General features: G+C 31.1%; 1 protein-coding gene across 1 annotated transcript; it reads right to left on the reverse strand.

The window, feature by feature from the left end:
* Positions 1-61: 61 nt before the first annotated feature.
* T48 (FU domain-containing protein T48) lies at positions 62-27,967 on the reverse strand. The gene is made up of 5 exons (XM_072892489.1): positions 27,830-27,967; positions 3,104-3,431; positions 2,870-3,022; positions 2,291-2,435; positions 62-1,978 (listed from the first exon to the last, which is right to left on the reverse strand). Exons 1-5 carry the CDS (start codon positions 27,921-27,923, stop codon positions 1,307-1,309), a joined length of 1,392 nt encoding a protein of 463 aa, XP_072748590.1. The 5' UTR covers positions 27,924-27,967; the 3' UTR covers positions 62-1,306.
* Positions 27,968-27,970: the final 3 nt, after the last annotated feature.

The raw sequence follows: 27,970 nt of genomic DNA on the forward strand, positions 1-27,970 counted from the left end.
ATCAATTTGTACAAGCAGCCATTTTGGCTACATATATATATATATATGTAATGACACATCCAATTTAAATATATTTGTCGTTTACTTATATTACACGTTTATATAAATAAAATTGCGGCTGTGTGTGTAAGATTTGTTTTTTTTTCTTTTTTGTTATTAAGTTTATATTGCCATGGTGAGAAAAATATAAAACTTTCTTGAAATTCAGTGTATATAATGAACATTATATAGCATGCATTATTGCGCAAATCAAATAATCAGTTTCATTCTGAAATTTCTTTGATAATTATATATACAAATATTTGTATAATTACAAAATTGTCCCGAAAACAAAGAGTAAAATAAGTATACAGCAGGCAAGATGCAAACCGATAAAGGTCACAGAGATGCACTTTGATATTTGTAATGTGAAGAAACAGAAATATTGACTAGTATACTATATAATATACAATGATTATTAGACATGTACAATGCAGAAGAGTTAAATAAAGACCGATATTTATATAAGTTTCACAATTATTTGGTATCATTATGATTTTTTTTCTATTGCACACATTATACTTGGATATGGTAAAATCGGAGACGTCGTTTACAAAACGACACAATGTTTAGGATATAAATATAGTTTCATAAAGATTGAACAAAATTTGATGAAAATGTACCATTGATGTTTTCGTGCTAAGTCATCTTTAACAAAAAAAAAAAAAAAAAAGGAAAAAAACTAAAGAATTTAAATTTACATCAACTGATTAATTCTCACGTTTTCAATTATCAACTTTTCTCTGGTTGATTTAGTGAATGTATTCCATATTCAGCAATATTTATCATTGTTTCAACACTAACTAATTATATCAAATATTTCCTAGTGTCGATACACACATTATTGAGTAATATTCAATAAATAAATATAGTATTAATATTCAAATAGTATTGAAATTTTTTTTTCCACAATTACTCATGTATAATTATGTATTAACATAAATTAATAAGTCTCTCACAATTAAAGTTAAATAATAAATTGCTAAAAGTTAAATATAAAGTGTTAAATCGTTAAGAAATATTGCTTGTAACAATTATTGTGGTAAATTAACGCCCAACTACATATATGTAAAATAAATGAAAATGACTGCGAAATTCTCCTCATGATTAAGATACGAATAAAACATTGATAAATATCGCAATATGGAATACCGTCGAAAAATTAGCAAGACCGATCTAAAACGATACTTTGGCGATATGCGCAAATAACCCTAATCTCTCGTTTTCAAGTCTTATGTTTGAGGATATGTATTATTATCAGTCCGTATTACAATTCCGTGGTGATTTCGTCTTGTGGCCGGAAGCCGAGAATCGTAAAGTCATCGATGAGATAGTCCCGAGTGGGCGTCCAGTCAGCTAGGATGGTGTAATTGGCCGCTTCTACGGGGCTGCTTTGAAACTTCCATTGGGGATTCAGGTCACGGTCTAGGCCGTCACTCGTCTCGCGCTCGTCGTGCAACGCGCGGATGTTGTTAGCCTCCGAGGGCAACGTGTCGCCGTTGTAGTTGCGACTGCTGAACGCGGAAATTGTCTGTAGCTCTTGGAGGTGCGAATCACTCGTTATCCTTGGTCCTCCACGCTTCTGATTACTCCCGTAAACCAAGGGCGTCATCTGGCCGATCGTCGAGCCATTTGGGCTGAGCTTCTCGCCGTTGTAAGCACCGGAAGTGCTGTTTTGTCCTAGACTCGAACCGAGCGGACTGCTGTCCTTCACGTAACCGAGGCTCGAACTCGCTGGACTAATACTTGATTTGTCACTCGCTTGAAATGTCGCGAGTGGCACGTTCGCTTGGAATGTTGTGAGATTGCTATGAGTGCTTCTAGGTTCATATATAGGTTGATGAGCCGGTGGTTGCGTGACTGGTTGCGCCGACAGTGGCGATGTCATTTGCACGGAGTTGCTCGTTGGCTGCTGGAGAAATGTCACGAGCTGAGCCACCTTCAAGTTATCAGAAAATGATAAATATATGGAAAAACAGAAATATATTCGCGGATATTTTCTTGTGTACGTAAAAGGAAACAATTTGCTTAATCGAACCGCTGTTTAAAGGGAGGAGACTTTATATACGACTAACTATCGCCTAACGTATGCTTTTTTGAGTACAGCTGGGTATATATGTGACTCACCGAAGTGCTTTAGGGACTGGCGTGAAAAAGAATTGAAAGTGTAAGATAATATCGATAACGCTGGTTTATCGTTTTCATTCGATGCATGTATGTACAATATTCGCGCGCAAATAATGATACTTACCTCTGGGGAACTGTGCCTCTTGTATCTTCTCAGCAGCCGTTCTGCCCATGAGAACAGTCGTTGCCAATCATCAGGCGGAAGTGGTATCTCGTCGTCTCTCCTATTTACAAGAACCAGTATCCTCGCCAGGTCACGTAACACTGGTCTGTAATATCAATATATTATAAGGATACACACAAGGACATATCGCGCACAATGGTACATATACAATTTTTTATTTTAAAAAATTATTAAATTTTATTTAAATTTTTTTTTTAAATATTAAAATATTACAATAATAATTTTTTATTAGAAAAAATTGTAAATATTATAGTATTACTTTTCATACAAAAATATACATATTTTAGCAAATTAATTCAATATATTTATATGATATATTGGAATAATTTTTCATCAGAATCTTTATGCGTATTCATTAGAAAGACGGTCAGTATCATCAGTTTTTTTTTGTTCCAGAAAAGTATAACAAGCTTCTCGAATATTTATTTTCGAAAAATTGAATTTTTTTTTTTACATCACGCGAGTAATATTTAATTAGAAAAGTATTCGGGATATTTTCCCGTTGCTATATTTATATACCTGTACGCTTGGATTCCAACGGCACCGTCTCCGTTATTTCCCGAGTAATATAACTCTCGGACTTGTCTTCTAGTGTCATTGAGCATCGCGAGGAAGGTATGCGCCTCTCCACGGAGTGTCGCTAGATGTTTCAGAAATTCTCTCCTTTCCGCGCTGAAATGCGCAAATAAAAACATTTAATGAACCTGCGGCGTGGAACAACATCAACGATAAAGAAGTAAAATGAAGATGGACCTGTCCTCGAACTGCTGCGCCAACTTGGCCGCCTTCTTCTTACGCCGATGTACAACTATCGCGCCGCAGATGATGATGAAGACGCAGATGGTCGCGCCAGAGACCACCCCCACTAAAATTGCAACCTGGCTACCGGTGAGGCCAAACATGTAGCCAGTTTCCCGACATATGCGGCCCATATACTCGTCTCGGGTGGACCAGTCGGCGACAAAGCCCGGTGGACAGGTATGCACGCAGGTACCTTGATGTAGTAGGACGGCGCATCTGGCACACGTTCCATCCCTGCATCTCTTGCATCCCGTCTCGGATTCGACGCACTCTCGTGTGACTGAAATCAATCGTTTTCAATTTTCACAATCATAAATTATTATATTCACATCGGTCCTAGATCGATCCTAGAGTTATTAACCCTCAAACTGAACACGTGGGTCTTTCGTGTCCGTGTCCGTTTTAATCTATTATTTTTAAAAAATATTAATAAAATCTCGAAGTTGGAAACTTATCCAAAAAAAGTTTTTTGTCAAAAGGGACTTATAACTGAAAGGACAATTTAAACAGTTCATTCAGTGCAAAGTGCTACCCACTCGTTCAGGATTACGGTGCCAAAAAAACGTATTCAGTTTGAGAGTTAAATACCTATTCTACACAATACATGTTTTAAAATGAATTCTAAAGAAATTTTTTTTTAAGAGAGAAATGCGAAGAAACACACGGGATTTTAGATGCGCATGCTGAATCCCAGTGTAAAATAACGATCCAAGTTGTTCTTAATTCTTTTATTGTTAGAGCTTTGCGCAATCCTTGGGGAGGAGGAAACCGCAATGTTACAACTTGTCTCATAACTATTCTATTTCTGTCTTAAAATGAACAATATAAAAAATAAATAACTGCAATATATTGTAAGAAAACTAGTGATATAAAAATTTTATTTTTTTAAAACAAAAAATTATAAAGCAATGACAATATCAACATTGGTTTGAATCGTATGCTTGAAAAAAACTTTTTTTTGGATAAGCTTCTAACCTCGAGATTTTATTAATATTTTTTTAAAACAATAGATTAATAAAAATGGCACGGACACGAAAGACCCACGTGTTCAGTTTGAGGGTTAAGTAAAATGAAAAAAAAAAAAAAAATATTAATTTTTTACAAAGAATATTGCAAAAGTTGCATTAGATTTTTAAAGGAAATTTAAAAATTAAAAATTGACTTCACCTTTTAGAGTTCTTGTTGACGCTAATGTCAACTCAAAAACTTTACGTACGGTATATAAAGTTGAGAGTTTTATTCTCTAAAATAAGAGCCGTTCCCGACAGCAAAAGTCTGCAGTGGACATAGCATAGTTGACAGGGACTATTAATTTAGACATCTACCTGCGAGCAAACTTTCATCTGAAAGCGATTCTTGTTAGCAAAATTTTCAAGCGTATACATAGTCTTTATAAGGAAAGATCACTGTACTCTTGGGAACTTTAACTTAAATGAACCATGAAAACTCTTTGGCGATAGGTCATCATCGGACGGAAAAGTTTTGTGTCATGTAGCGGTCGTCGTTGAGCCTAACATTTTCGTTTGTGAGTCTGTTACAGCGATGATAAATATACACAATATCCAAGATGCATAGAGATGGTGAAATGTGAAAGGTGTATTCGTTCGTTGGCAAGTGCGCCTTACTGCCATTTCCTATCCCTTTTACGTGACCTTGCTATTTCTAATGCTGTAACATCTTTTCTGTTTTTCTAACTATACATGTTGCGGTTACTTGTAAGGCAAATTAACAACATGTCTCAGACCAGCAAATCGCATTTCATCTATGAATTCCTTGATCGATTTAGAATCAATTTTCAGCGTTAAATTAACAAGTCTTTTGAATAATTTTCAAATTAAATTTTTACAAAAATTTCATCGAAATTAAAGCTTTTTTTATTTTTTATAAAAGTAAGTTGTTTTATATCTAAGGAGTGCAGCTAGATACTGACATCCACGTGTTATGTGTGTCAAGCATTTGGGCCACTGCTTGAGGCAACGGATCGTTAACCGCAGCAAGAATTCGATTCACATTGCTTACCTCGTTTCTGTGGTATTTCGTCGCAGAATTATATTATTTTATGTCGCTATTTTTATTACCTTTTTATTACGTTTTCTTTTGATACTCTGAAATTTTTGTCAAACATTGCGCGTTTGCTAGTTATTATCTTTGAAATATTTTTATACAATTGCATGTACCTACATTATTATTTTGGTGAGAAGAAAAATATTTATAGTATTATTTTTTCAAATATATTATTAATGTACATATGTTATTATTTAAACAATTCTATATTTTATTATCCTGCGAGATGCTTGTACGTATTAAAAAAATTTTTATAATTATAATTATCAGTCAAATTATTATCTGTCATTTTGTTAATGTATCTTTTTTCCTTTTTTTTTCTTTCTCTCTCTCTCTCTCTCTCTCTCTCTCTCTCTCTCTCCTTTCTTCCTAGTTATCTCTTATCTCTTTTTTTTCCTGTTCCCGATCAGATATATATATATATATATATACATGACACGGGGTCACGCAATAGAGCTGACGGATGCAAGCGAGAAAATTAAAACATCTCGTGGGGGAAATCCGAGGGGCTGCCTTTGATCCATTAGTACGTGTATGAGGAATGCGGTTGCTAGTTTCTCGATTATGTGGGTCTATAAACACGCGCGCGCACACTCTGTGCACTTTGAAGAGACAACCGGTCACATACATTCTCCAGGTTGAGAACACTAGGTCGAGCCCGTCGAACCCCCTTCTCCAGTGTTGTTCCACGAACCCCGGGGTCGTCTATTTTACCACCGACATCTTTCGACTCCTCGATTCGACGATAAGAAACTTCTGTGAATAGAAACGGGACGCACGATTCCTACTTTGAGATTTCAACTTTCTACAGTTTTTTTCCGTTCACAAATAATTCAAATAATTCAGTTCTAGGACAATGTGTCGAATCTACCAAAAAAATACATTTATATATAGAAAACAATAAAGAATACGTTGCGTGATTATATATTATTAATATTATTTAATTGAGAGTTTTCTCTCTATGTCTAATTGTAAGGTAAAGTTTTGAAAATATAGCAAAGAAAAAAAATCGAGTAGATATTTATTAGATATTTAAAATATAAATGAATTAACATATCGAAAGATGAATGATTAACGTAAAATTATAGCTTTAATTATTACAATTTTAATAATAAGAATATAACCTATATATATATACGTAATTGTATCATTTAAATTATGATAATTTTCTTTTTATAATTTCAAATTTATAATTCATCGTGTTATTATAAATATACTCATGTGATTTTTTTGACCTCCATCGATAAACAACTTTTCATGATATGCATCTGCGCATCAGGTAACTTACTTAGTACACTGAGTTGAGTTTTAATTAGATAATTAAAGGTCGAGGAGAAGTCATATTGCTTCTACGTATGGCTTGCTCGATCGAATTGGCGCGTAGAATTTTCCACTATTCTTCTGATTATTTTTCTATCGATCTCATCATTTACTTAGATACTTTTCGATAAAAAATTATTAAACTTTATTAAAATTTTTTTTAAATATTAAAATATTACAATAATAATTTTTTATTTGAAAAAATTGTAAATAGCAATATATTATTGCTTTTCATATAAATATACATATTTTAGCAAATTAATTCAATATATTTATATGATATATTGAAATAATTTTTCATCAGAAAGATGCGTATTCATTGATATAGTTTTTCATTAGAAAGATAGTCAGTAGCATCAGTTTTTTTTCTAGAAAAATTTAATAAGCTTGTCGAATATTTATTTTCAAAAAAGTTGAATTTTTTCTTACATCGAGTAATATTTCTTATTAATTAATAAAATGTAATATCGAGAATTCCATTAAGTCAGAAACTGTTATCAAATGTATACGATGAATATCTTCTTTATAAAGACGCGGAGTATATTTTCTCTTTCTTTCTTTCTTTTTTTCTTTCTCTGCCTCTCTCTTTCTCTCATTTTCGTGATTAGTTAATGTATTTAAGTCAATCATTTACTGCTGACGCTTCTACTGAATAAGTAGTATCCTACGTGTTACGTCGAAATATGTAACTTATGTATGCCGATTTTATCTTCCAGTATAATTTAACTTACTTTTTATGTAACTGACAATGAGAGATATTTCTTATTTTTAAAATGTACAATTTCTGGTTTTATAAATTAATATAGTATTTTTATTATAAAAAATGTAATAAATATAATATATTGCAATAATGTATTATATATATATATATCTAACATTATAATAATATGCCGATGCTATTATTTATTTATATTATACGTATAATTTAAATAAAAAGATTAAATCTTTGTTTTAAATCTTTATTTAATAATTTTAATCGTTTTCAAAATTAAATATCCTGTTTTATATATATATATATATATATATATATATATATATAATAAATAAATAAATATAAGTACAGATGTGTGTGTGTGTATTTTTATATACATAGAATATTACGCTACTAAGCTAAATCAATTAAATCTCATCATCTCGAGTCAATAACTTCGTTTCTACATGTTTTCTATAATGTAATACTAATTTCTAGAATACTTTTCCATAATACTAACCCATTCACAGCTCGTAGTATAGAGATAAACTTTCATAATTCATGTACGCATGGACTTTAGCGTCCTTTAAACGTCCTTTATGAATTACGAAGTTACAGATTTGTGCAAGGCCACGATCCTCAACATAGCGTGAATCTTTTTAGGCTCATATATCAATTGCGACTGTATGCACTTCGATGTGTGTATACGTTGCCTGTCAAAAGTACAGTTACTTCACAGGCATGATAGAGAGAGAGAAAGAGCCAAAGAGATTAAGTATCTCACAAGCAGGTGCGAATTTGACCGAATAATTTCTAACTTTTTTATGTCCATCTCTTGAGAGATTTATTTACGATTCTTTCTAATATTGAAGTAATTATAAATTATTATAAATATACAAGCATACACGTTATCGAATTATTGCAATATAATACTCGCGCTAAGATTCGAGAACAGCTTAATTAAACTTGGGTATTTTGCAAGTAGTAGATTTTTAAATATATAGATATATATATATATATATATATATATATATATATATATATATACACCACAACATAAAATTAAGATTGATTTGAATTCGCTAATACATATTGAATTTGTACTCACTAGGTCCTTTTTCCCTTCTTCTTCTTTTACCTTATGTCCGCAAAATCTCAAAACCTCAATATCAAGTTGCTTCCCACGTTAGTATTCTTCGCAAGATCATTAACAGGAGCTTATTAATTAGTCAGATAATACTATTAATTTTTTTCTGTAGAGCTGTTCGTTTACAAGAATACGTCGGATACAAAAATAGTTTTCAATAATTAAATTTTTGTTAGAATAGTAATGTTTTTCCATTACTTAAGATAATGTATTTAGCGAAATAAAATATGTTACGTTTTATTAATCAATTATTATATCATTAAAACGTATGACTAATAATAAAAAAGTTATTGCAGATAAAAAAAATGTGTATTAATAAAAATAAAAAAATAAAACAGGTGATAATAAGTAGAAAAACATACAGAATACGAACTATATGTTTTCAAATGTAAAAAAAAAAAAAAAATTAATTTCAGTTTATAGGATTTATAAAAAAGTTATGGTTTATATTGGAAATTGTACTTTTACAAGATAAAAGAAAATACATGCAAATAAATATCTAGACCCACCAGAGATAAGCACCCAATCTGCATATATTGCACTTTCTATTCATGAACTCATTATATAATAAAGCATATACTATCCAGTAATTGTGAGAGTATGCCTCGAGTAATTTTTCCAGGACCTATTTTGTAATTATATAATCGCTGATTGTTACTGAATACTGATAAAAAAATTGCTGTTACTTGTCGAAAGGCATTTTTTTCTCATCATGTGTGAGATCGAAGAGAACGCCTATATTGCAGTTGTTGCTGCACGTATCAGCGGACATTAAATATCGGCATTTTAAGCCTGCAATAATCTCTGATAAAAGTTTAATTAAAGGTAAAGTGCACTCGAAGAGTGTTCAATAACGAGCACAGATCGCAGCGCACGTAAGGGACGTACAAAATTTGATTTGCCATTTACATGCAGGAATAAAAAAAAATTAATACAATGTACATTTTAAAGAATATATCGCCGTACGACATAAATTTCCACTTTTGCTGATTAAAGTAATCAAGCATAAAAAATTAATTAAAAATTAGAGTGTTAATTTTAGGAAATTATTTTATTTAAAAAATTCAAAATAACTTGAAAAAAAAAAATATATATATATATATATGTATAAAATACCGTAAAAAAATTAATTAAAAATTAGAGTGTTAATTTTAGGAAATTTTTTAAATAAAATAATTTCCTAAAATGAATACTCTAATTTTTAATTCATTTTTTTACTGTATTTTATATATATATATATATATATATATATAAAATTTCAAGATATATAGTATTTAAGTGGCTTTTAAAAAACTTATAATTAGGAAGGAAAGTTACAGAGAGCCTTCTCGAGATAAATATAGGAAAACGAGAAGACGAACGCTTCCGTGTGTGCAGCTTTCGCGAAAAAGATTTTAGCGAACGCTATATTAACGTTGAACAAATTCCGACGATATATTTCGCGGATCGTTGGGAACTATTTACGTGCCAGCGGTCAGACGGGACCAAAGCGCGGTGGTTCGTGCCTGCTTCGGATAAAGGCACATCCACTTGACTATCAGGAAGTACCATTACTAGTCAGGTGAAACTTCTCTCTCAACCAACGTGCAACATAGGTTGCACTGTTGCTATCGCTGGCCACTGGTGCAGCCACTTATAATACCTAGCAGTGATTTACGTCAGAGTTTCTCAACCTATGTCGCTGTCGTTTCAAATCACGACGACATACGCTGATTAAGACTTTCAAGCAATTTCCCTAAACCCTAGACCATTTATTCTAACGCAAGATATTTTGCGTAGAGGGAAAAAGAACGGTATAATTGTATTATATGAGAGAGATAGAAATGATGATTGTGAAAAGGACAAAAATTAACATTTCCCGATAATGGAACATTGTTTCTTTTTGCTTTTAGTTTTCTCTCTCTCTCTCTCTCTCTCTGTTTTCATAAAACAGATTTTCAGAAGAACTAAAAATAATTTTAAAATATTATGAGCGCGCACGAAACAATGATAACGTTGAGAAAGGGAAAGAAGTCATAAATAACTGTCGATACGGTTAGCCAATAAACCCGCTTACTTGATTTTAATTTTTTGCTTAAATTGAAAGTGCGTACACAACATATTATATAAAACTTGATATTAGACAAATCCATTTGTCTATAAATTGCACTATTAATATTCTCTGTATTATTAATAATTCTATGATACTTGTAACTCGACGCGTTTCAGTCTTTTAGCATTTTCCACTACCTGAGCAAAACAGGTATGAAACGCGGACCGATTTACGAATATCAATATAACTCTGTTCCTTCTATCTAGTCTCTTTTCAAATTAGTACTTTTCAAATGTACTAAATTTTTGCTAATAAAAATTGGTCAACTAGTTAGAAATCAAATGTGCGTCAACTACAAATAAAGTAGGTATTAATTATTGTTGTTTTCTAAAAATATAGTATAGTATATTTTACATTAAATATAATAAATTATATAATATACTATATGCTTTTATTGCAAAACTTTATTACAGCATATGCAGCATAAAACGTTTTATAGTAGAAAACGTATAAAAGCAATTTATGGTTCTCGCGTATCGTATAATAATTAAGTTATTCATAGAGTGCACCGAAAATTTCAAACATTTCTTTTCATCATAACTTCTTTGATGTTAATCTTTCCAGCAGATTTCCTCTTTTTACCAAAAATTTTATATGTATATATAAAATCAAGATTTATGAAATATCGTTTATATATTTCTCTAAATTTAAAATTAAAATTTTATTAAAACCTATTAAATTATTCGAAGATTATAATTCATTATTTATTTGTTCCACAAAATTTCAATTTGCGTAATGCTTTTCATTTTCAGTCGTTAATTATTCAAAAACTTTTAACGCCTCGACATTGAAAAAAGTAATTCAAATTCGAGCAAAGATATCTGTAATTTTAAGATAGCCTATTTAATTGAGCTGTTGTCAATATTCTTTATGCGCAAATAGTAATAAAAATTTAAAAAAAAATGTTTATGTTAGAGATTATAAAAAAAAACCGTGTCTCCTATTTTTATAAAATTTTTAGATTTATATTCCACATCAGTTTCTACGCACGTATCTGATGGACAATATGCAAATGCAAATGTATTTTGCGATCGTAATTTAGTGTCCACTTATTTTCAGATACATTCACCTCCTGCTCGATATTCGATTACTCGAGTAGCCGACATACTTTCGAGCGTGCGCGACGTCGACTGAGCGCACCGCAAGGCCGCCGAAAGGCCGATAATTCACGGATACGACGACTCTATCGCAAAAGTAAAACACGCCAGTTAAACGCGGATATCGCTCTGTTTACTGTAATGGCGAGTAAGAATGTATCAAGGCGAGCAAGAGTTTCATGTGTATCTTCGAAACTCCTCTTTTTCTCTAAAAATATATCGATATAAAATTAACAATACAAATAATTGAATAGTAAGACAATTTCAAGATTTAATTAAATATTTTTAGATATATCAATTTTAATTTTAAGTCAAATTAATTTCATCTTTAATTTTTCTTACTATCCAATTATTTGTATTTATTGTTAATTTTATATCGATATATTTTTAGAGAAAAAGGGGATATCTATAAATAATACGTATAGAGAAAAAGAGGATATCTATAAATAATACGTATTTATACACACACACAAACATATATATATATATATATATATACGAATTATTTATAGATATATCAATTTTAATTTGAAATCAAATTAATTTCATCTTCAATTTTTCTTACTATCCAATATTTATATTTATTCTTTAACGTTTATTATTATGAGAAGTATATAGTCCTTTTATGCGTGATACATAGTATATTTGTATATGTATATATATTTATTTAAATATAATATATTAAATATTAAAATATTACATATATAAAACAAATGTACTATATGTCACGCATAAAAGGACCATATACTTCTCATAACAATAAACGTTAAACGAATATAGTTCTTGGGTCGCATCCCCGTGTCCTTTTGTGCCCGTTTGAAATTTGTTAAGGCGTTCAATTAGCACGAGGCAACGACTCGCTGTGAAATTAACAAGCCACAATTGGCAGACCAAACGAATGGTGAACAGATGCTCCAACCTCCCGCACGTGCATGTGCATCCATATACGTGTGCAATGTAACAGGCAAACTGTTACTTTTCCATGTTTGGATAGTACAATTTTGTTTTAAGCGAAATTTTATCGCGTATAGAGAGATTTTCTCTTCCCTTTCTAATATACCTAATTAATTCATACGTATGACCGTGAGTTGCAAAAACTTATTTGATAATATATATCGATGCAACTATAATAACATGTATCAAAAATTTTTGTTTCATATACAACATAAATATATTTTGTTATAGTGATGTAAGACGTAATTGAATTTGACATTTCGCCGAATTTCGAGAAGAAATTTAGTACCTTGTTTATATATATATATATATATATATATATATATATATATACAATATTATACCTTGTTTTTATATATAAATTATTTATTTATATATTAAAAAACAGATGAAGATTCTGTCTATAATTAAATTTAAATATATGTATTTTCTGTCTACAAATAGTGTTAATAAGTCCACGTGCATGTCAAGGCGCATAGTAATGACATTTTAAAAACAAGGTACTAAATTTCTTCTCAAAATTCGCCGAAATGTCAAATTCAATTACATCCTACATCACGATAATATCACGTAATTTCAGAAAATCGTCTAACTAAAGTTCACATTAGAATATCTACCTATCACAAATTTAGTCTTTATGCGACCAGAGAAGCGAACTATGCGCTCATCGCTCAGATCACAAAGGCAGAATCACACGACGCTTACGTGCGATGCGCGTGAAAGCGTAGCAAAATTAATTTTCCACGAACAAATGCGATTATCGCGCGTAGCCATCGCGCGGTGACTTCACGGGATCGCGACTCTCCTGCTAAATTATAAAAACACATGTCAGAATTGTCATTCTCATGGCAATACATATTCCATTCATACATACATCGCTGATTAAAAGATATAGCTAAAAATATCTTTATCCTCTATGACGGCATTTTATATTTCCTCATCATTTGTGCAGAATTTATATCGCAAGATTTCGAGAAATTACACGGCCGATTGAGAATCGCATTGAATGAGAGATTCTTTAAAGAGACTAAAAGCTTTATTGTTAGATAATGTATTTTTCACAATCTCCATTTTAAATATAAAAAAAAAAACAGCATTATTTTCTAGAGATTAAATGTATATCATATACGTATATACCATTAAAAATTCGCCATAAATACGCTTTTTCAAATCGTCTGCAATTATATGGTATATATTTCAGAGATTTCAGTATGCCTATACATTTTTCTAAACAATTTTTATCTTCTTTATTAATGCTTTAAAATATATAACTTTTCCGGTCTGTCATGTTCCAAATCTGTAGGCCAATAAAAATTCGTCCAATTTGCATATTTTCAAGACATTGAAAAATATTTCATCGCAATTAATGCATAGACCTAATTATCAAACATGTCTAATTTTATTAATTATGTAATCTGGATATCAAACTTTTCAATGATATTCTATGATAATTCACAGAGATAATGGGTGGATATCGTTACGAGAAAGTGCACGTGATCGTGCCCGACGTCCGACCTCGTGCAGTCGACCCACGAATTTGCGAAACTTAATGTCGTGGTTTCGTATCTCCCCAGAAACACTTTGAGTAAATTCACAGCCGACGAGACACTAATTATTCCTGTTACGTCTGATTATTATAGTCCATTTACGTAACTTCTGTTTTGGAGACCGAGCGGTAAATTTGAGAGATGCCTGTGTCTCGCCATTAAAATATGTACTATATTTTAACATCTTGAGATATTTAATAGAAAAATATATAAAATACTTTAATAAGAATATTATACGAAAACCAAATTATCTTTCAAAGTTGAATTTTTTAAATTTATTTTTTTACTTTTTTTTTTTTTAAGAAAAATATACAACGTCAAAATGTAAAATGAGACGAAATTAAAATATCTCTGTATGTAAAAATATTTCTCTTTTAGATAGTACACATAATTATAATGCAGTGAACAGAATACACAATAGTCTGCCTTAAAAATTCAATAAGTACATGTATCCATAGGTTGCCAGTTACCATCGAATTAATGAACATACTTAATGAAAAATAAATTCCAGCTCGCCCGTAATAAGCAATTATAAATGGAAAATAGCTTACAACACACAACGTGTGTTGCTCGACATGATACGTGTTCAAATCACAAAGCACGTACATACATACGTATATATTAAACATTGAAAATTTCACGATAATTTTTCCCATCTATGAATTTTAATCTTTTCGCGATGTATAAAAAAAGTCACAAACATTTTTAATTATCGTTTTAATAAAACATAAAAATATTTTCCAAATGCGTTCTCCAATCTTTTTGTCTCTTAAACATTTTTTATATAGATATATATATAAATAAAAATAGTAATCTGTTAGTAACAAGAACTGAATAGATTGGAATAGAGCGAATCAGATTAAAGTTAAAAATCTGAAAAAAAGATGTGCACGTGTGCGATAAATGTGCGTAAAATGTACATTTTAAAATAAAGAATATATGTGTCTTCAAACAAATTTAAATATACATCATTAGCAGTATTCATTTTGATGTTATGCATCTTGGAGAATAAGAAAATTATTAATGCAATAAGAGTAATATATAAAAAATATAATACATATAGAAAAGATATAATTTTGTCTTATATATATTACTTATTCTCGCTTATCTCGTACATTGATTACAAAATTATAATCAATATAATCAATACTAATTGCTTTCTGGTGAATATGATTAATAAATTCAAAACTATGCAATATTTATAACTATGCATATAAATTAAAAATCCAATTTATTCTCCTATGACATTCATATCCGTTGATTTTTATAATCAAAGATAAGGAAATTATTTAAAACGGCAGTAGAATGCGTTAGATTTGACTATTCCGTCCTCTTAAACTCTTTTAAACGGTTCTTCTTTATAAGCAATAAGTACTCGTTTTTATACTATTGCAACAGATATATCATGCATATCGTGCGTCTAATCATTGAATCGAGGGTGCATTTAATAATATGCATCTGTTGCATCTTTTTCACTTTTATATTTTTTTTATTTCGCAAAGTGTCGCAAACCGCGAAATGTTTGTTGCACGCTAATGCACACGAGACTAATTAAGCTCCGAGAAAGTGTGCGGCCACAATGTCGAAATGCATAATTTCGAATTAAATTTGCGATCATTATCAAAAAGGAAAATGGGAAAACGGGGGAGGGAGATACTCGGTCTGGCGATTTGCATATTATTCAAACTCGTTCCTGAAGCGTGACTTATGGATTGTCCGGCAAGTTTCTGCCAAGTGTCAGAAGTGGGTCGACATAATTGAAATAGATGAGAGAAACTAATTGCCACAAAGAGCACAACGGATCCATCGTCATTTCCGAATACAAAGAGACCATTTCGTGATATATACCCATCACGAATAAAAAAAACTTCAACTCTAACTTCACCTACTATTAGTCTTTAAAGATTGATAAAAAAGATGACGCATAGTACAATTCTATTCTATGGATTATTAGGTATATCTGAAATCAATTTTCTTTTAGCGAGAATTTAGCCTTAATTAGGATTTATATAACATTGAGGAATTTTTACTATATTTTAGTATATTCTATTCATAATTCACAATTATTATAATAAATTATGAAAATATAAAATGTACATATTTTAAATATATTCAGATTTAAACAGTTGTAATAAATTAAATGTTAAATTAATTTTATACACTTATCAATTTTATAAGAAAACTTTTTAAAAATTCTTCCCAATAATATATTAATCGAAAAATCGAGTTAATTTAATAATCTTACTTTCTCGTTATTTATTTCTATTTTCTCCATAAATAAGACTCGATGTACTGAAAGAGTTAACGCGTATTTCTATCGTTCGAGTTCTGTCCGCGGCGTTCCTACAAACGAGTATAACTGTACTTTGCGATTCACTCCTCCGCGCGCGAGGCTCCAGGAACGAGGCCCAGACATAGGCTGGTCGGTGCACGACGGAGAGGGAGATGATGACATATACATCGTCGTCGTTCGCCGAGAAAGAGGGAGAATGGATTATTACGTAACTTGGTCGATGCCTCTATCGTGACGGACCCAACGCGCGCGGTCCGTTATAATACGCGGCCAATTATTATTCATCACCAGGTATTCAAATATAAGTATCCTGCCTTAATATTTGATATGACATTTTCACAAGTACTTGGATATTTATTTTATATACTTGCATATGCATCAAGTTATTGCATATATAAAGTATCGTATTTCGAAAATTTCAATTTGGCGGAACATTTTAATGAAGTAAACATTTATTAATGCTTCAGTATTATATATGCAACACGTTTTTTAAATGCTAGATGGGATCTTGAATAAAAGTAAATGTATGTTTCAATTTTTACGAAATCTTTCGATTTTTTCGATCGTTACAATCAATTTGTGAAAGAAATTTCAGATATAACATTATTATTGTCACTTTGATTTTAATTTCGTCTATATAATATTATAAGAACAACTAACAATTTATAATATAAATTATGTATCGATAAAAAATTATATATTAACATGAGAATAATGAATAATGATACGATAAAAAAAATTGAGCTTTCTCCAGAATAAATTTTTCATTTTTTTAAATCTTTTATACTCTCTACATTTAAAATAAAATTATAAAAATAACTTCTCATTTTTAAGTTATTGAATTTTTTTTCAATCGCATATATATTTTACTTTTTTCTCCCTTGGAAATTATCCGAAAATCATTGATACATTTTATACGCACTACTCCAACTCTCTTTCTTTCACAGCGAGAGCATTTTGTTGTAATATTGTCTTTCATACATTTATTCATTGCTAGCTGAACGTTACCCCCTAAATGTGAACGAAATATGCGTGAGAGAAGAAATGGTATCGACCAGTGCGGCGATTGGTTAAATGATTGGTGGAAAGCATAAACCCTCGTCGCGTCTTTTTTTTTCTTTTTTTTTTTTTTTTTTTTTTTTTTGATCGCGTCCTCGGAGAGGGACCTCACGCGACGAACGCTGCCACGCACCCTCGCACCCCTCGTGCTTTATCGATCGTATCGCGGAAACGCAGGTGCCCATTGTTGTTGGATCGGCGATTCGAGGACGCAGATGTGGCGCATACCTTCCTGCGTACATATCTAAGTACATAACTTGGATGCGTTGAAAGAATTTCGATTTAAACCCCATCAAATATCGAGCGAAATAAATTTGCTTCTTCTTTCTAATACGTCATTTTGCAACTTTCAATTCTGTGAAAGAGATTGAGTAGCTTGCGCGAAGAAAAAAAAAAAAAAAAAAATAGCGAAAACAGTTTTAGACGCGCGCAGAGCAGATTTATTTCCTCATCGATTCGGGACTCGTGATGATAATCGGCAGCTAATGACGAGAACCGCAAGAGACACGGTAGCAATGATACGATGCGGTTGTCGTAAAAAGACGTGATTGGACAACTATGCGGTCACAACATTGACACGTACACATGTGTGTGTGTGTGTGTGTGTCTTTATATGTGTGACTATGTACGCATCTTTAAAATCAGTTTCTACTTGTCAAATTAATTTCGAGTTTGTTCCTATTAAAATCAGGATACACGTCCAATTAACCAATACATTCTGCAATACGTCACATGCGAATTGTTGCCATCTGTTGCCATCAGTTTTTCAGCCCAAAATTATGAAATTTTTTCTTATTACTTTTAGCTCTTTCCTCGTAATGTTAATATTAACTGAAACAGATAAATTATTAGCAAATACTGTGATACCGCATATATTTTGCATTTAATCAATTTAAATGACAGAGACAGAATTTATTTCTGTCCTATTAGTGTAATTTAGACGGAAAATTTGTCCGCGATGCCTATGTTTAAGGCCTACTGTCAAGGATAAATATATATTTGTGATTAATATTTGGCAATGGGATTTAAATTTTCTAGAGGTATTGCTAAAATATTGCTGCTATAAATTCTACACGTGACAAACGATATTGTAACAGATAGAAAAAGTAGCGATAAATTTGAATCGAGACATCTAGAAATCTATCTACATTAGTAAAATATTTTTTTCAGCGTAACGTTATTATACGAGTATTAATACAAAGTAATAACACATTTCTTTATGCTTGTTCAATGTCAGATAAACGACTGAATGAAAGAACGCATTGTTTCGGTTTTTTTGCAACGATAAATTGCATTGAAAAACATTAATCGCGCATGTGCAAGATAGCGGAAGAAGCATCAACAAAGAAGACCGACGGAGTCGAGTAAGGAGATGACAGGAGGATGCAGATGTTTGACCATGAGTTACCAGAGCTGAGGCGGAAGTAGATAGCGAGCCTGCACGCACCTTCTGGCTCGTAAAAAAACACACGTTTTACCGATAAAGGTATGTTTTCTCTCTGTTTTCGTGATAAACGGAAGAACGCATTCTCCAGCGCATGTACGACGCGTAAAAATACACGCTGAAAGCACATCTGCATCTGCATCTTTCTCTTGCACAGCAATACATAAAAATTATTTTACATGTAATACATACTTTGGTTCAGGATATAAAAAAAAATAATATAAATTTCTTCTTCTCATTCGAGGTATAGATTCGAAATATATATATATATATATATATATATATATATATATATATATATTTAAAATAAAATCAAGGCAGAACAGAAGTAACTTTTGCACTGCGAGAGAAAAAATATTGTGCTTATCAAAAAGAAAAAAAAATAATTTATAAAACTGTACCTTCATCAGGAGATGCTTTTTTTAGAGATAAATATATATGCTGGAAAGATTTGTAGTTAGTTGTTTAGTGTACCATTTACAGAAAGTGTTTATCGTGCATAGATATAGATTTTCAAAAACATACATAGAAAAAATGTATTTAAATCTAAATCGCTCGCGCAAATATTATAAAAATCGTTCGAATATTCCGAATAATTGTAAAATCAATTCAAAGATGAAAAATTGCTGTATTTTTATGGAAAACGATATCTAGAAATCGCGGTTGGATGTATTTTATTAATCCTTTAATATCAAAATTCTGAAAACAACTACGTGTATATATTATTTAAATTATGATTATAATTGTAAAGCACTAAAGATATAATAGGTAGATAAAGTTATGTGAAATATTAATTTTGTAGAAAGTAAATGAAATTAAATTGAAAACTTTCTTTATGAAATACAAAATACAGCTATATGAAATGACATGTAATAATATATATTATTAATTTCTGAAATAATATAGTGAAAAATTTATTATACTAAATTAAATAAAAAAATACACAGATTTTATATCAAAATTAATTTTATAAAAATTAAATTTATAAAATTTATAAATTTTATTAATCAAGTGCGTATATTATCTTCCTATATATATATATATATATATATATACTAATATATTATTCTCTTCAACACCAACATATTTAAGCATCTTAGAAAAACATTATTATTATTCGAGCAATAAATAATGTTTGTTTAAAAAAAATAATCTAACAATAAGTCTTATTTGCACATTTCGCATAACTGTGAGATTCAATCATACAGATGCACAAAACGGATTCTCTCTAATGGACTTAATGGGTTCAGTTAATATCTGTCAGTTCATGGTTATTCCCGCAACTCATTGTCAGTCAACATCGTAAAGCTTGAAAGAACAATCAAGATTATTGTCCGTGCGCGAAAAATCTCCCGCAAAAGGAGATGATTGAAGGGAATTGTCACTGCATATCTGAACACCATTGCAAATTCAAAATTAATACAATTTAATAAAAATACCCATTTAATACAAATAACATTTAATACACTGAAAAAAAATAGTAATTCAAGTTATATCAATAGTTAATCAAATTAATACGCCGCGTGTTGATTTGATTAATAATGTTGTTGAATTAATGAAATAAATTTCAACTACAATGATGTTGTTGATTCAACACTATTTCATTTCAGTGTACAAATACCCATTCACTTTCTATATGTGAGATTTGACTTTTTAATATCATGTCATGATGTCCAAAAGTTTTTTTATCCCCCACAAAGTACGCGAAAATTTTTACGGCTTACTCTACACATGCTTATTGTTTAGAACTGATGCAAGTAGAATGCGCTGTAGAATAAAAAAAAAAAGTTTTATGACATCCCCGTTAGAGAAGAGATGGAGATCGTTTGTCGGTGGCGCCGTTTGTTGACTTTGATGCGATTTGATTTTTATATGCGAAAGAAGAGAATATAAACGGCAGCGATGCAGCAGGCTTTGTTGATGCACAGAGAGACAGATGGATTGCGCTAGATTCTTAGAAGAAAACGGTACTTTAGAAAATCAAATGGGTGCTCCTTCTTCTGGAAGAGAGGGAAAGAGAGGCAGGCAGAGACTATATACCTCACCTCTATCCGCGAAACCGTCACCTGACCGGTATACACCGGTCAAAAAAGTCTAGATTCCCGCTTACCTACGGTTGTCGGAGATCGAGTAAGGTTCGAGATAAGAAGATCTCTCACGAGCAACAACGTTCCGTTAACCTTTCCAGCCAACTCATATACGGAATGTTTTCGATTTGACTAGTGATTAGTAAACAAATTAAGTTTGATATGATGAATGATTTTTTTTTTTAATTACGCGTTAAAGTGTCAGCTTTGCAGAGTATACCATATATATATTTTATAGTCTAAGGACAGTGTTTTGTATTGAAAAATACAAAAACAAGTAGATAAATATATAAAATGGCTCTCTTTTATCGTAAAATTAAAATGTAAGTAGGCTATAGAGAGCAAAAAAAAAAAAACTCTCTATAGCCTATTTACATTTTAATTTTACAAAATCGTACGTTGCAAAAAAACGATATTATTTTTTGACCAAGCCAATATTAGACACATTATACAATTTAAATTATATTAAATAAGTATTTTGCATAAAAATTTTAGATGAAGAATATTTTTGAATATACAAAAGCTTACACAGAGAAAAATGCAAATTTCATTTTCATAATTAACGTAATAATTATGTAATCCATTACCGGAAAGTTGAATAATTTTGCGAATCGGAAAAAAAGATTATTTTCAAAGACGGATGACGCGGATGATGCGATGGAATTCGCCCAGATTAATTATCGTAAGCGTGAAATTGGCGGGATTCTCTTCTCTACTCCAAGGATGAACAAACACTTAATTCGCATATTTGCCTCTCATCGCGCATTCGTATATAGAAAGTGTTATAAAAGCATGTTCCGGGAATAATTCTACGCATACGTGCGAAACGATGTAACTGATAGAGAACGGCGGTCGTACGATCGTGCTAATTACGAAAACTCCAGGGTAATCTTCTCATCCACGCGATAATGGTTAACCGGCATTGGTCATCGTGGTTGGTTCGCATTGGGCAAGCAGGATGCTGCCGTTCATCATCGCCGTGACGACGAAGCGACATCGGTGACGCGTGTCGCATGCGGATCCCGGACATGGTGCCCCGGTCGAGGCACTCGAGAGAGAGATAGAAAGAGAGAGCAATTTCGCGACGGAGAAAATGAGTGTAGAGTGTAATGTGTAATGTAATATGCAGAGAGCAGAGAAAAGCATATATCCGCGCGAATCACGCGCAAAGAGGAAGGAAGAGGTCGAGGATTGCGAAATTGCGTTCGTGGCAGTCGCAACGGTATCGTAACAATGAACCGGAAGCCTGCAGCTGAGCGTATTCCACGCGGCCAACTGTCACACGATTAAAGCCTATTTTACACATCATTTATTCTTATTCGTTGGACCGCGGTTCATCTCAACCTGACATTCCACATTCCACTGCCTTAAACGTAAATGTAATTATCGAGATGTGATCTCTGTTATTTTACATTTTATATTCTTCTTTTAAATCTTACGCTGAAAAAAATATTTTCCTAATGTAGAGAGATTTCTAGATGTCTCGATTCAAATTTATCGCTACTTTTTCTATCTGTTACAATATCGTTTGTCACGTATAGAATTATTTGTAGCAGCAATATTCTAGCAATACCTCTAGAAAATTTAGATTCCATCGCCAAATATTAATCACAAATATATAATTGTCCTTGACAGTAGGCCTTAAAGATAGGCATCGCGGACAAATTTTCCGTCTAAATTACACTAATAGGGCAGAAATAAATTCTGTCTCTGTCATTTAAATTGATTAAGTGCAAAAGATATGCGGTATCGCAGTATTTGCTAATAATTTATCTGTTTCAGTTAATTTTTTGCACCTAGAAAATTTTTGTTCAACTTGCAAGATCATTTTTTCAAGTGTATGTACCGTGATTTATTATAAATTTATTTAACGCAAATTTAACTGAATTGTTTGTTTTTCGGGGAAAATCTTTATGTCGTGAAAATGGATTTTTATTGCTTATGTTTTTTTTCTCATTAAACACATTTTTTGAGTTTTTAGAAAAATTTTTTAAAAATGATATTCTTTTTAAAACAATTAAATCAAAAGCGATATAAATCAAATTGTAAATATAATTATCTCGAGAAAAGAATGTAAAGAGAAATTAGTTAAGCATATATTTTAAATAAATATAGAAAGATAAAGTTTCGTATTATTTTAATTTGCAAACGTGAATTATAATTGATTTCTTATATTTTTCAAATCTATTATTATAATTTTTGATGACGTATGTATAATACGCATAAAATAAATGATGCATGACGAAATTTATTACGGAAGGCATATAATTTGATGTTAGATATTTGATAATTACACAAATTTTTCAATTTGCCACACTGTTCTGGCAGTTTAATTGAGACTTCAGCGAGACATTTATCTTTTTAATAGATGATGATAATGAAACTTTCACTATTCGATGAAAAATGCCTCATTATTATGGCTTGATTTTTACATCGTTATCGTTCTATAATATTGAACTGATCTTTAGTGAAATTATACTAGGTATATGCGATTCGTGTAATGTGAATGTATGTGTGTGTGTGTGTGTGTGTGTGTGTGTGTGTGTTTATGTTATACACGGAATAAACCATTCATTAATTTTGAAAAAAAATATAATAAAAGTGAAAACTGCGGCAAAAAAAACTTGTATACATTATTGGTGTAACGCGCCATGTAACAAGGATTAGAAAAAATATATAATACAAAAAAAGATATTCTCTCCCTCTTTCTGATATTTAATGATACGTCCATTAGATCATAGATATATGATCTATGATCAAGTTATTGTAAAAAAAAATCTAACCAAATGTCATTATATAACGAAATTTTCACTATAAAATTTTATATATGTAATAACAATTAAACAATAAACTGAAAACAATATAATTGTTTTTTTGATATTTCAGGAAATGTGTAAAATATGTAGTAAAATTGTAGATCTCGTATGATTTAAATATACCACATTTATAAGTATTTAATTCTTGCTTGTTTGAATTTCGCCGTATTAATTAAATAATATCTTTATTCTATTCTCGATCTTTAATAATATAACTTTTTATATTTTATATTAAAAGATTGTATTTTCGTCAATAGATAAATAAATCTTTAGACACAGTTTTATATATCTTTACAAATAAATCTTTACATAGAACATTCTTTAAAATAGATTTTTATATATGAAATAGTACATTATTATTATTACTTATACATAATTGAAATGAAAATGTAGAATAGAATGGAATTTTTAGCGACTCGATGTGTTGAAATTACGCGTGCAATAATAATATTATCCAAAATATGCGGATGTAGATTCATTTTCGACCCTCGAAATGCATGAAAGGTTTTAAATCCACTCAGCATTCAGACTAAGCATTCGGATATCGATTGTGCAAATCGCCGCCCCATACTATTTTTCCCTTCAATACGACCCTGTGGCGTTAGTGGTCAGTCTGCACCGGTCAGGGTCGTCATCATGGCGGTGTTCTTCAAGTCTCGCGGCTACTCGCAGCACAGTTAAGAGTTAAGAGTATCTAGCGAACGCGAAAACATTTCTCGTCCTTTCACTTCCACAAACGAGACAGACACATCGACCTAATCGCGCTTCAATAGCGTTCCAGTGGCGTAAATTAAACGCGAATCCCCTCTATCCCCCATTCTAAACCCGTGTAAACTACGCGCAATCCTCGAAATCTGTGATATTCAAGTTGGATTAAAAATTTTATATCCGAATTTAGCGGGAATCAGTATTTCAGTATCTAAGAATAAATATCAACAAGCGGTAATCAATTTAAAAAAAAAAATATATACGTTAAATCTAGACAGAGAATATATATTTAATTAGAATTATAAAGTTCTACAACTATAATTGTATGTACATATTAATTTATTTTACATATAAAATTATATTAATCACACATAAATTAATTGTATAAGTTTTGTTACGGGGTATTGTTTGTTTACTTCGAACTTTAAAAAATCTGGATAAAAAAAAAAAACAAAAAATAACGAAGAAACTCGCGCGCTTAACAAGTACAGATTACATCTGTAGATTAAAAGATCTCACTGAGATTAGGTAGAATTAATCCGGACGGTCATGTCCCTTAGATATAAAACTATGATAAAAGACGACAATTCCCTTTCTACAACGTGGTACTCTACGCCATTGACACAAGCGCGGGAACAAGCACGGGAGAAGCAAGCAACACTGAGAGAGGATTTCTGGTGCAATGCACCTGTGAACTCGCAGGAGGGCATTGTGCAACAATTAGAGGCGGCCGACCACCGGCACCGGCCAGCCACCGCGCTTCGTGCCTTCAAGAAAGGACGACGCCGGTTTCGTCATGCGCCAGGACACCGTGGAAATAAATAGATCGCACGCACGCTTTAAAAATGACCTGCAAAAAAAAAAAAAAAATATCTTCCCTCTCGAGAGCGCGCGAAAATGTTACTGTCGTTGAAAGTCGCCCACAAATTTGCCGCTCGCAATTTGCTGCTCCATTTCCCCGCGAATTTACTGCCACTAGAAGCCTTTCTCTGCTTTTTATTTATTTATTTTTTTTTTTTTTTTTTTGTTCGAGTTCTTTAGCGTTTATATATATATTTCTCGCGATTAACCGCAACTCGTGAAATTTAAAGCATATTACAGGTAAGCGCAAGCGCTAATTATAATTTCAGAAATCGTGCGAAATTCAAGATGGAACTAACAAATCCGAATTTAGCGGGAATCAGCTGTAATCAATTTTACAAAAATTAATTCTCAAGTTTTAATATACGTACGTTAGATTTACAGAGAGAATATATATTTAATTAGAATTATAAAGTTCTACAACTATAATTGTATGTACATACACATATACCTGATTTCTTTTTAGATACAAAATTGTATTAATCAGACATAAATTAATTATATAATTTTTGTTACGGGGTACTGTTTGTTTACTTTAAACTTAAAAAAATCTCGATGAAAAAAATCCGGAAATGATTATTCCTCGTACCATGCGCGCGTTTTACGCGCCATAAAACCGGCAAAGCATACAAATAACATACAATGACAGTCTGTAAAGGAGATCCAGAGAATTGTTATGGACACGCAGTATCTTAATTTAGGAATGCGTAATTAACCCGTATAAGCAATTTAAACCCTTGAGAGAGAATAAAGCTGATGTCGCTTTGAATGTATTACGCTAAATTAATATAGTGGAAGAATGTGTAATAAAATCTACAAATTGAACGAAGCGTAATTAACGTTTGAATAAATTTGGAGCTAAATTAAAATTTACAGTATTCAGTATTATTGAAGTATTTTTTTGTTAATTTTCTCGATAAAAAGTATCTTTATTAAAAACTTTATCACGAAAAACATATTTTATTTAAAAAATATTAGATTTAACATTATGTTTAATACAATTTGATTTAATTAAATTATATGAATTGATTTGTTTAAAAAGTTTTTCTCGAGATTATATGCGAGATAGAATATTATATCAATATGTTTTACATTATGTAATTTTAATATAACAGATTGATTTTAAATAAAATGGAATAATTTTAAAAAAACTTGATATACCGTAAACCGCAAATTATAGTGTTAAAGTTTGTTACTGATGCAGCACAGCAATTTAATCCCTATGCATGCAACTTTAATTAATCCTTTAGCTATTACGTCCGAGATACCTTCCGAACCAGTGTACCTTGCGCAACACCATATAATACTGCGCGCAATTCTTTAAAGAAAATCTTCCGAATAAATGTTATGCATAAATATTATGCGTATATATGTACAAAAAAAATGTCTCATTAAATATATATTAAAAAATCGTAGTATATACTCAGAGCATTGAATATAAAAATAACTAATTTTCTAATTTAATTTCATTCTTTATGTAAGATTCATTTCTTTATAAAAAAAACAAATCACGCATTACAATTAATGTAATGCACGCAAAATTCTCGTGTAAATTAAAAATCAGCAATTTTTTTTATGTGCAGCACAGCATTGTTACAAGGTAACGCGTTATTCAATATCGTCCAGTGTATACAACCTTTGCGTCAATTATATATATATATATATATATACACACATATATACATATACATATATGTACGTGTACCCGTTGCTCGTAATCGACGCGATTACAATGAAGACGTGATAAAAAAACCGACACGCAACAAAAACCACCATATATATGCAAGCACGTAATAAAATGTATTTAGAATATTTTATTAATAATCGAAAAACAGACAATTCTTTGTTGGAAAAAAAATCAAACTTTTGATATATGAAGCTTCGCTTTTAAGAGAATTAAAATTTAAAAATTAGAAAATTAATAATAACTTTTAGTTCTTTTCAGTTTGCATATTTTTTAAAATGGCACTCTACCACAAATTGATGAAATCTTTGTGTCAACAATTGTCACGTGCAGCGGAACACGATTAAAAATATTTAATTTAAGAAAAGAAAATAATCGATATTTTACGCATACACGAATATACATATCTTTAATTATTTTATTATATATTATTTCTGTGATTTATGTGAATTTTCTGTGAAATTTCATTATTTATTTTCGAGCTGTTGTTGAAAAATACGTTACACTAAATCACTAAACAATATAGTAGTAATTAAAGTTGTATTCATGGAAATGTGGCAAAAAAGAATCATTAATTAATCAAGCTTAAAATTGATTTTTTTGAAAGGAATTTTTTTTACTTTATATTTTCGATTTACTTTTTACGCATAACATCATCTCTTATTCACTCGATTATATCACCAACAATCGACCATTTTGCATAATTAAACGACACGTTTGATTATGTGCCCACATGGTGAACAATCCCACGTGTGCCTGCGCATTGTCATGCGAGATGTCAAAATGCTAAAACAAATTTTCTTTTTTCTCATACCTGTTGTCTCGTCCTGAGCCAGGCTGTAATCCGCGAGACATGCGAAGAGGAACGCGGCACCAAACTGTATCAGTAGCGTCGCCAGGTTACCCATTTCTCCGAGTCGACATAATTCCCTCGTTACGACGACAAGAGAGAAAT

Source organism: Anoplolepis gracilipes, chromosome 5 (assembly GCF_047496725.1).
Source record: "Anoplolepis gracilipes chromosome 5, ASM4749672v1, whole genome shotgun sequence".
In the NCBI taxonomy this organism is placed as follows: Eukaryota; Metazoa; Arthropoda; class Insecta; order Hymenoptera; family Formicidae; genus Anoplolepis; species Anoplolepis gracilipes.